We start from the raw sequence: 12,082 nt of genomic DNA on the forward strand, positions 1-12,082 counted from the left end.
GATAGTTCTTTGACTAGAACTTAAATAAATGAAGAGTCTCAGACTTTTGCACTGTAATGTAGGTTATAATAGTATCTGTTAATAGTGTCATGTTGCTCACCACTGCATAATATCAGTCTTTGAAATTTCCTCAGCAGGTTGACTTTGCCCAGCTTGAACACTGATCTGTTTGAAATGGGCATGAAACAAATCACACTCTTGTCCAAGGCTTATGTACAACCGTCCAATGATTAAAACAGATAAATTGGTATTAGCATTGGTAATGAATATTGGCAAGTACTTGGGTATGAAGGACTTTAGCATTAAAAATCAGTAGCCATAAAAAATACTGTGCATTTGCATCACCTGCAGTGTTGATGACTGTAATATATTGTGCTAGCTCATTGAATGCGTGTGCTCATGTGGCTCCAAGTATATCTGGCCTGTGTGCACAATGCTAACAGACTCTCTCCTTCACCCCTGCTGACTCACTGGACAGACCACATAAAAGAATGTAAGTGTTTACAGTGTCCACTCTTACATGTATGTGTTTGTGTAAATGTGTTGGCCTTTTGTAAATGTGTCCATGTGTACACCTGTGTTAAATCAGTACATGAGCCAGTTGTGGTGCAAAATCCTGTTTGTGTTTGGTGTTGGAACAAGTCATAACAAAACCTTGTATCTCCCAAATGTTTCATAGGAGTTTTTTATGTTAATCTTTAATGTATGTTAATGTAAAGAGTTTTTATTCTAAGGAATTTTACCCATTTCTTGCCTTTTTTGTCATGGGCATTCATCATGACAGCTGGCATTTTCAAATAAAAAATAGAAAAACAAGTTACAAGGTTTTGTTTTGAACATGAAGAAATGTCCTTTGCTCTGGTGCTTTCTGTTGGTTGTGTACTAGATGAAAGGATACTTAAAGGGAATGTCCAACATTTTTTTAAAGTTTCTGCATAGTTGAATTTGAGACAGAACTGTTAATAGTAATAATGTTGATAGTTTCAGAGTTTTATTTGTCACATATAGTCATACATGGTACAAATAGCAGTGAAATGCTTGGATAACTGCCCCATCACGTGAAGCAATACGATAATAAACAGTAGTGAAATAGAAGAACAATATTACAGAAAATATATAATAAAATACCTGTCTATGAAATATACACTACATTCATGGCCAAAAGTTTTGAGAATGGCACAAATTTTGGTTTTCACAAAGTTTGCTGCCTCAGTACTTATGGCGGCAATTTGTATTAACTCTAGATTGTGAAGAGTGATCAGATTAATTGCAATTAATTGCAAAGTCTTTCCCTCCCATGAAAAATGTGAACCTCATCACAAAAATTACTGTTCCAGTACATTCCAGCTACTGTATTTCAACCCTACACAATGGCTTGCAAACATCATTTCAGTGATGATCTCGTTAGCTCAGGAGAAAAGGTTAATGAGGACAAGACAGCTGATATCACTCTGTCATGCTAATTAGAAGAGCAGACTGGTTGCTTTAAAAGGGTAGTGGTGCTTTAAAGTTTTCTTCTGTTAACCATGATTACCTCCAAGGAAACACGTGCAGTCATCATTGCATTGTATCACAAGGGTTCACAGGCAAGGACATTGCTGCTTGTAAGATAGCACAGATAGCACACTTCAGAGCGCTCGACAGTCAAGCAAGCATCAGGACCATCTCCTAAAGAGGATGCAGCTACAAGATCGGGTCACCACCAGTGCAGAGCTTGCTCAGGAATAACAGAGGGCCGGTGTGAGTGCATCTGAACGCACAGTGAGACGTTGGCTTTTGGAGGATGGCTTGATGTCAAGAAGGGCAACAAAGAAGTCACTTCTCTCCAAGAAAAACATCAAGGACAGGCTGACATTCTGCAGGAAGTTCAGAGATTGGACTGCAGAGGACTGGGGTAAAGTTCTTTTCTCTGATGAAGCCCCCTTCAGTGAGTGCTGCCATGAGTCCTGTGTCATGCCAACAGTGAAGCATCCTGAGACCATTCATGTGTGGGGTTGATTCTCATCCAGGGGAGTGGGTACGCTCAAAATTTTGCCTAAGAACACTGCCATGGATAAAGGAACGGTATCAAAACATCCTCCAAGAGCACCTTCTCCCAATGATCCAGGAGCAATTTGGAGATGAACAATGCTTTTTCCAGCATGATGGAGCAGCATGTCACAAGACAAAAATGATAACCAAGTGCCTTGGCAAACAAAACATTGAAATTTTGGGTCCATGGCCTGGAAACTCCTCAGATCTCAATCCCATTTAGAACATGTGGTCAACAAAAACCCAGAAACTGTGATGAACTTCAAGCTCTGATTAGGCAAGAATGGGTTGCCATCATTCAAGATTTTGTCCAGAAGCTGATATCCAGTGTGCCGAGCCAAATTGCAGATGTCTTGTCAGAAGAAGGATCAACACTGTAAATATTAAGTCTTTGCTTAAATTGGAGGTATTTGTCAATAAAAAGTTAACACACATATGAAATGCTTATAATTGTACTTCATTATACCATATAAACATCTGACAAAAGGTTCTAAAAAAACTGAGGCAGCAAACTTTGTGAAAACCAAAATTTGTGCCGTTCTCAAAACTTCTGGCCACGAATGTATAAACACAATGAAGATATGAAATGTGCAATTTACACATGGCATTGTTGGAAGTAAAGTGCAAGGTGCAAATTGTGCAATGTGAAAGAACCACATAATGCTGTGCGACTGAGCAGGAGGTAGTGTTAAGCAATTAAAAGTGGTCAATGGGAACCAGACATGTGTTTAATGGCTCTAAAAGCTACATCAGAGTAAGTTATTTTATAAAATGTGTATCCTGATGTCTAAGATGTTTTGCGATGTAGAGAAAAAACGTCTAAAGCGTATTCTCTCCATTCATGATGAAGAGACCTGAGAGACATTGTAAGGCAAAACAGTACCAAAAGAATCTTTTTCCCCCCACTTACTTCTATTTTACCATTATCAGCATAGACAAATATAAATAAAAAAATTCCAATGACTTGTGGCTTCAGCGTTTATGTTTGGTTGTCATGGATAGTAACATGACTGTCTATGACTATATTTGCATTGTGGCCATCATGACCTCTGGTTCCTATCACCACCATTGTGAAGAAATCGGATTTCTCTGTAGAACTTTCTCTACAGTGCACCATTTCACATCAGACAACTCTGAATGACTGTTTACATCTCAGTGATTAATGCACTTTTCAGATTCCCCTTTAAATGCACTGGTATATTTTCAGCAGAGGACATATCTGCTTATTCCAGTAATGGAGCACAGCCTGCTGCAGATTAACAAGATGACAAATATGCCTTATTCACTTCAACAGTTGTGATGTTTTCATCAAAGTATCTCTCATCTTCACTGTCCAGTGTTGAATGTCTCTCTGTCCCTGACCTTTTCTCCTTCTTTCTTTCCTTCCATTCAGAGTTCTCCACCTCTCCTTGGCCTTCTTTACCATTATTATAGATTCAAATGCTTAAGCCTTTCTGTGTGCTGTTCTGTTTATGAGGATTTAAATGCATAAGCTTACTTACAAAGCAACTGTCATATTCAAAAGTAACTCTTCTGTTCAGCTGCAGCTAAAGCTAACTGCATTAGTGGGACAAGATTGTGGTGTCAGCATAAACCCTTTAGAAAGGAACATAAAACAGTAATGTAGCATAAAAATTGCTACCATAAGGGCTTTCTGTATTCATACCACTTCATGCTAATTTCATGATATGAATTTGGTCTGGTTTAAAAATTACATGGCCTTGGTTACAGCAGTACTTTTTCAAAATATCTGCATATGTAAGTTGTTAAGACGTAAACAAAGTCATGCCGAGTAGTTTGAGGAATTGTGATAGGAACCAGACATCCAAAGTGTTGAAACATTGTATTGCAGTTGTTTTGTGATAAGGTTTTGGCTTGAAACATATTTTATATAGTCCATTCTTGGCAAAGTAGTTCACGTTGAAAATTTCACCAATAATTTGTCATCAACATTACATATTTAAAATTTCAGAAGATGCATAGGTTTACTGTCTGTTTTGGAAAGCATACGAAATGGCTTTATTTGAGTCTGAGACGGCAAGTTGCTATACAGTGAACCATTTCACCTCAGATCTGAATGACTTTCAAAGATTGAGTTATGAAGAAATTTGGAAAGATCGGTGGACTTCCCCTTAAACATATTCCAGAGATCTCTCTCTTTCTGTCCTTATATGCCCCTGGCCTCGTTCTCATTTTTCCCTCTGTTGTCGTTTGCCGTCTTTCCGCAGCCAATCCTTGCGAGCTGCTCATGCGTGAAATGTCACACACTTATAGGGTGTATCATGTTCTCCTAATCTGAATGCATTGCTCCTTCAGCCCCTGCTCACATCTCGTACAAGAGATATTTCTTGGAAACATCCATGGCAGCTAATTGTATGTTTATAGCTCTGAGTTTGTGTAGTTGCACGAGATAAGGATGTAATGATTTCAGTGTTTTTTTTTTTTTTTAAATGTTTGAAAAAGTGTATTAAAATTTTAATCTGTATAGCCGATACACCTATCGGTCTCTCCTGGGGGTCTCTTCAAGGTTGGGAGGCTTACTTTTTTTTTTACATCGTCAGTTCTTGCTAGATAAATAGCACTAGTTTGCAAATGAGAATTTGTTGTAGAAAACATGAGTTGCCCTCTTAACCTTTTCATTTGGTTGCCTAACCTGCGTTTTTGGTAGTGTTCTCCTAACATTAGCATTACTCTGGATGCTCTGTGGCTGACTTTCAGTTAAAGATAGACAAAGCTGTTAACTACAAGCTGTTAAATATTTGCATATGTTCAAGTCCATCTACTGCTGGTGGCATATTGAGAACAGCTGGTGTGCAGCTTAACTTCTTACAAACTGAAAGCATTGAAAGGAGAAGCACTGGGGCACAAATTTTTGCATCGCATAGTTTAGCTCAGCAATCAAGGCAAGCTAATGAATGATGAGTGGTTTTAATGTAATCCTGTTAGTGGTCACCCCTTTATTTGCAATGTATTTTAATCTCATTACTGTTTTTACCTGTGACTGTAACAGAAAAGTTACCTCATAAAAGTTACATCCTAAAACCTGTTGGGTGGGAAGAGTAGGGGAGCGTGGTGTTTCAGTCCAGTGAAGTGGCGAGTCTCAGTATTGGTCTGTTAACATGTGTGGGCAGTCACATGATTACTGTAGAAATGACCAGCAGTGAAGTAATATTCTCTCTACCTCTGCATCTGAGTATCTCATTTATGGAGGATTTACTCTCATAGCACAAATGGAAATGGATAAACGTATTTTCTCTCTCGCTCCACTGGCTTTCAGTCTCTCTCACTGTTTCTTTCTCTTTCTCCACAGTAAAGAAACCCCCAGTAATCACTGTCCAACCAGTGTCCATCACTGCCTTCTCCTCTGATGACATCATCTTGAACTGTGAGGCCACTGGGAATCCCCCTCCCACGTCAGTATTCATGGCAACAAATTTCACATTACATTACAGCCAGATTCATAGGCCACAAACCATTGCCTACTTCATGTCTGCCTGAGTTTGCCTGTTTAACCATCATGTTCTTGTTGTTCAAGTGGTTTGAAGCATAACACCCCCCCAACCCCTTGTCTCTATATTTTGTGTAGATTTTATTTTGTGTATATTTAATATATTTCAGCCTTTCACCCAATGACAGCTGGGATAGGCTCCAGCAGCCCCCACGACCCAGAGGGAGAAGCACCTTAGAAGATAGTATATTTTTCATTTTGTTTGTGTTTTTTTCTGATATTTTATTTTGATATTTTCTGACTACTATCTATAATATTTATGATGTTTTTACAAAGAGCTGGCAGAGAAAGAATGCTGTTGGTATTTTCTTTAGAGAGTTTTGACATTTTTTTTCTTCAGTTAGAATGGGACTAAATTTGCAAGAGTGACATCAAATCTGCCAAACTACCAGTCAGAGTTGTATAATGTGTATATGTCAGCTACTTGTGTTCCTCTCATAAAATCTCATGTAAAATCACTGCTCTCCCCCTGCTCTGAGCAAGTAGGTTATTTAAGCTTTTTTAAACTTGTTTTTCTAAACTTGTTTAGCTTGTTATGATGATTTATCACATCACTGATGGTAGCATAGCTAGCTATTTGCGTTAGTCACATTAATGTTACTTCATTTATAAGAATGTGATAGCTCGCGACCTTAACTACATCACCTTTGTTTTACATTGGCTAACTTACCCCCCTCCTAACATTAGGGCTAACAGTGTTTTCACTTTACAGGTGTAACACACGAGAAATTAGACACATCAATGTGTTCATTTGGAGATGTGTTGAAATATTTCTGCATGTTATGTATAAAACATTTTGGGTTATTTTTAATACAGAATACATTAAATCATAAAACATTATGACACAAACTGTGTTGAAATAGATTACAATTAGAATAAAGAACTATTGATCAATTGTGCTTGCACACAGAGGAATTTGACCTCTGTATTTTACCCATTTGTGCAGTACAAAACCCACACACACTAGTGAATGCACACACTATTAAGAGGAGTTTGGAGTTTGGAGCATATATCTACTATTCTATTTATTTATATACATTTCTTGAACGCAACACCGGTAAATGCTTTTTTCCGCAGCATGTCAATAATATTAAAACAAAATTTTTAACATCTGAAACCATGTTGAGAGAGGCTGTAAGCAGTGGTATCTTTGAGAAGTTCTGCATATTTTGTTTACTTAAGTCAGTTTTTACTTTTTGACCTTTTTTAAAAAAATCTCATACAAAAATTATTTAAATTACTTGGTTAATGTTTACTTTAATCGGTAGATCAGTTGATTACTAATAAAATCTATACTAACATCTCTGCATGTAAGTAGTTCATGTTGAGATATGTTTAAAGGAGAAGGATGCTGCTCTTTAAAATTTGCTCTCCTCTCTTCATGGCCTCCTTCAGGTTTCGATGGGTGAAAGATGGAGTGGAATTTAACCTGTCCAGTGTCTCTGCCATACTGGTTTCTCCTGATTCTGGCAGCTTCACAGCTAAAGATGGACCCATCCACCATTTCCAGGGCAATTACAGCTGCTATGCCTCGAACGAGTTGGGCACAGCTGTGTCCAGCGAGGCTCAGATTCTCACTGAAGGTATGTTACACTCATGACTGTATACTTTGTACTACCTGTGGCATCCGCATGTCTTGCCATCCACTCTGATTTAATTTGCCCATTTGTGGTGACAGCTTCTATGGTTTCTGACACTTTGTGGTATGATGTTAACTAAAAAATGAAAGTAAAAATCTTGGTTTACAAGCCACCTAGGCATCAAAAACAAGCTTGTCCTCAGCTATAATGTTCATCTTGTGTGCTTAACATAAAACATGGACCAGCAACAGTTGTTATGCACTGCTAGCTGTCTACCTGTTCCCTTTCATCCACCGTTCTGACCTCACCCCCAGTTGCCGTGACAACGGTTACCTCAGAAACCGGATTGAGTTGATGCGGAGTAAGTGTTTCAGCAGGGATAAGCCCTCCTGGGACTAATGTGAGAGCACTCAGCATGCACGCAGCTAACAATAGCTACAAGCCTAACAGCCTCATTTATATGGGGCAGATGCAGCAGGTGCAGCCTGTATTTTTTAAATATGTGCTTTATTACATATTTAGAATACATCACTGTCAGGTACTTTTCCGTAGTTGACATTGGAATATTTTTGTTTTTTGTGGCAAATATTGCAATACTTGAAAAACAAACAAAAAAAATACATAAGTTATTTCCAAATGGATCTAATTCACTCTCATGATATACGACTATGCTTAAAGGGGAGAGTTGAAGTGGAATTGCATCAATTTTTTAAAGTTTCTACACAATTCAGTTGTTGCAGTTAAAAGAAGGTCATTGAGTGGTTTGATAGAAACTAAGAAACTTACCAACTCAGATATCTTTACACAGTGGTGATGATGAGAACCAGTTGTCATAAAGTCTACAATGCAAATGTAACCATTTTATTTGCTATCCAAAATCACCAGTGAACTGGAGTTTTGTAGGTAATAATGATAATGGTAGAACAATGCTAAAAAAGGTTATACCCAGAGAAAACTTCTTTTTTGTTTTTGTTTTTGCTTTACCACATCTTGCACATACCTCTCAGCCATGAATGGATTCATAAAAAGTATGTATTAGACCAAAAGCTTTTCACAAAACAGTTATAGCATCATATCATCAAATGATAACATTTTTGTGAGGTAGCTTCCCCCTTTCCACTAGGGATTTTCTCAGTTTGCTGGACCAGTGCCATGGAGTTAGAATGTTTTTTTCTGGAAACGATACTGGTGATAATATAATAGTTTGTATTTAATAAGGCGAGAGATGAGTTTGTTCTAAGTTTTCATGAGCTTTGACAATCATAGATATAGGCCCTTTGGTGCAGGCTGATTTATAACCTTTGCCCAAACTTTTTTTATATAACTTTTGTCCAGTTTGCCAAACTGAATAAAAAAAGTTTTAATTTATTTGCAATTTTCTTTGCATAATTAAATTTGTTAGTACATGAATTCATTAATAGTACTTTTCTGAGTGTGTGCTTTAGCTGACTTTGAAATGTATCTTCTTTTATTTTTTGTAATTTAATGTGGTGGGCTTCACTTAATAATCTCAGTTATGCTCGTGATTCTTACTGATTGCTTCGTTGTGAGCATTAGTGATCCAGGAGTTGAATGGTCTCTGAGATGCTTCTTTATCAATGGAAATGACTCATTTATTCCTTTAATAATATTCTCTGTAAACAAAATTTTGTATTACTTCTGAGTTTGCACGTTATAGCAAGCACAGTTTACTGAATGTGTGTTAATGTTATTGCAGTAATACTTATTGTAGCTGGCTGCATGGCTGTGGTTACTATGGAAAAGACTGGAAGGTGATCAGAAATATCAGCACATAATACACCTTTAAAGAAAATGGTTCTATATAGATCAGTGAACACTCAAAGAAACCCTTGCATGATCAAAGGGTTCTTCAGACTGATGGAGAAGGTGTTGTAGATGGTTTTATATAGTGCTTTTTGATAAGGGTTCTATATAGCATCACAAATGGTTCTACTGTGGTTGTGATACTTATTACAATAGAAGAACCTTTTGTGATGCTATGTAAAGCCATCAGTAGTACATTCTCCATCAGAATGAAGAGCCCTTTCACAATACAAAGAACCCTTTAGTCATGTTCTTTGAGTGTTCATAGTTTTATATAGAACCATATTCTTTACCAAAGAACCCTTGAAGAACCATTTTAAAGTATGTATTCTATTTGTACTGGGTAGCAGCGTTTTGTTATTGATATTATTATAAATTAAAAAATTCCTAATCTCAGTGATCACTGCCACTGCCCCGTTAGCCTGAAGTGCTACTAGATCACACTGCACAAAGGCAATTAATATGATTTTTAATAAACAGAAAGACACTGCTGCTAAAGTGATGATGATAAAGCTTGCTCTGATCCATCCCACTGAATATTCAACTTCCTTTTTCAGACATTCCTGCTATTCAGAAGGAGAAGAAGGTGAAGAAAACTGTAGATGAGGGAAGTCCTGTGGTTCTACACTGCAACCCTCCAGAAAGTTCTGTCACTCCCCTCATCCACTGGATGGACAAGAGTGAGTCAGTCTAGCTCAGTCTATTTTTCGTGCTGCTCACATGCTGAAAGAATACAGCTACATCCAACGTATGTGTATATGCATGCATAATATATTAGAAGGAGGGAACTTGACTCTGATCCCGATTGTTCTGTTCCAGGGCTTCGGCACATCCAGCAGAGTGAGCGTGTGACTCAGGGCCGTGATGGAAACCTCTACTTCTCCCATGTGACCACAGAGGACAGCAGAAGTGATTACACCTGCAACGTCCAGTTCCTGGGTGCCCGCATCATTGTTGCCAAGGAACCAATCAACTTGAATGTCATTCCCTGTAAGTATAGAGCCACAGCTTAAAAGAAAGAGTTCTTAAAGGGTTCGGAAGTAAAGGTAATGGTTAAATGTAGCTGCTGCTCTAATTAAACCTCAAATCTCCGAAGTGGTAAATTTACAGAAAAAGCAAAACAAAATGTTCTAAACATTTAATTTATGTTAATTTAAGAAGATTTTGGACTGGTTCTGTTCTATATATATATATATATATATATATATATATATATATATATATATACACACACACACACACACACACACACACACACACTACTCACAAAAAGTTAGGGATATTTGGCTTTCGGGTGAAATTTCAGTGACAGGTGGTGGTATTACAGTGTGGGCAGGTGTGTCTAGTCAATACAGAACTGCCCTACACTTTGTGAATGGTGCAGTGACAAGCCCACACTACTTGAATAACATCATTAATCCAGTCACTGTGCCTCTGCATGAACAACACAGGCCTAATTTCATCTTCATGGACGACAATGCTCCAGCTCATCGAGGTCACATCATTAGGGAACACCTGCTGGAGACTAGGGTACCTCAAATGGAGTGGCCTGCACTTTCTCCAGACCTGAATAGAAATAGAAAACCTATGGGATCAGCTGAGTCACCCTGTAGAGGCTCGAAACCCTGTAGCCCAGAACCTCAATGACTTGAGGGCTGCCCTTCAAGACGAGTGCGATGCCATGCCTCAGGAGGCAATACGTCGACTTGTGAACAGCATGAGACGTCATTGTCAAGCTGTAACTGATGCTCAAAAGCACATGACAAGTTACTGAGACATTGACATTTTTTGTTGCATTAACGTTACACCCACCACTGTTGTTGGCTTTTGTTTCAATAAATTGTTTGAGATGAGGAAATCACCACTGCATGCTTCTACTTAAATGCCCTACTTTCATGATATAATATCACTGTAGCGTGAACTTTTTACGTTTTCCATAAATTTCACCGAAAGCCAAGTATCCCTAACTTTTTGTGAGTAGTGTATATATGATAGTATATATTTTGATATTATAGTAAGTATGTAAACACTTTTTCACCATTTGTGTAGGTGCATCCATCATTGAAATTTAGCACAATGCAAATAGTAACTATTAATTTTTTTTATTATGCAAAATTAAAAATGGAGATCCAAGGATTTTATAAATGTAACATATGGGACAAATGATTATTACTAGGGGTGCATCAATACCATTTTTTCAGACTGCGTACGAGTGCATATTTTTTGTACTCACCGATACAGTAACCAATACCATACTGAGTAATCTGCTTAGAATTAAGTAGTTATTAGTGTAAATGAGTGTAATTAACCTTAACAGTTAAATCAATAAATCTAGCTTATATTAAATGACATGGATATTAGCAAGCTATACTACATTAGTCACCATGGATCAAATAGCACTGCAGTAGAGAAAAGCTTCTGTACAGCTTACTTAGGCTTCTGTAAAGCTGTTAGTAAAGTACGATTCATGGGTTTCACCCCAGATTGGTCTCTTTTAATATCGGTCTCTGTAGCTTAGTGACAGCAGGGATCACATCCAAGGCTAACACATCTGAAGGGCTCACTTGTGGAGTTTTACGTCTGAAGTCTTTTGTTTGGCTGGTTGAGCTGTAGTTCAATCTCCTCAAAAGCCAGACATACACTGTGTGATTTTAGAAATCTTGGTCTGAATGGAACATCATATACAGACAAAACCTACTGTTTGACATACTCACACTGTATGAAAACACTGCTAATACTGTGCACTAAATTCAGGGGGTGATGTACATGGTAGGACTATACAGTCTCTGTGGCCTATTTTACAAAACAAATTACCGTATTAATGTGTAATGAGTAAAGTCTGCATAAGCAGACTTAGGCAGGAATGGTCAACTTTTTCACCCATAACCTGTTTGTCTTTATCCATACTAGGGAAGCACTTGTGACTGTGTGTTTAAAACGGTCTAAGCTCACACAGTGTAGGTCTGATGGGACAAAAGCAGAAGTGTCCAACAACTTTATGTCCGACTGAATGATGTCAGCGACATTTGTCTGTGTGAGCAGGCTGTCCTTCACAGCCAGCTTATGTCATTCGTTCATTTGCACCTTAGTATGCACATATATAGCTGTAAAGTTGTAGAGCCTTTTTATGATTCTAGAC

The 12,082-nt window shown here is 37.9% G+C and overlaps 1 protein-coding gene across 3 annotated transcripts in view; it reads left to right on the forward strand.

Moving 5' to 3' along the window:
- l1cama (L1 cell adhesion molecule, paralog a) overlaps positions 1–12,082 on the forward strand; it is an 88,313-nt gene that overhangs the window by 53,500 nt on the left and 22,731 nt on the right. For 2 of the 3 annotated variants that reach the window (XM_017708101.2, XM_017708118.2), the window contains exons 3-7: positions 479–493; positions 5,342–5,444; positions 6,935–7,122; positions 9,501–9,623; positions 9,763–9,933. In XM_017708101.2, coding sequence (XP_017563590.1) covers positions 479–493; positions 5,342–5,444; positions 6,935–7,122; positions 9,501–9,623; positions 9,763–9,933 — 600 coding nt within the window. The remainder of the gene's footprint in view (positions 1–478; positions 494–5,341; positions 5,445–6,934; positions 7,123–9,500; positions 9,624–9,762; positions 9,934–12,082) is intronic. The other variant, XM_037541184.1, reaches the window with a different exon arrangement.

This window comes from Pygocentrus nattereri, chromosome 9 (genome assembly GCF_015220715.1).
Source record: "Pygocentrus nattereri isolate fPygNat1 chromosome 9, fPygNat1.pri, whole genome shotgun sequence".
Lineage (NCBI taxonomy): Eukaryota > Metazoa > Chordata > Actinopteri > Characiformes > Serrasalmidae > Pygocentrus > Pygocentrus nattereri.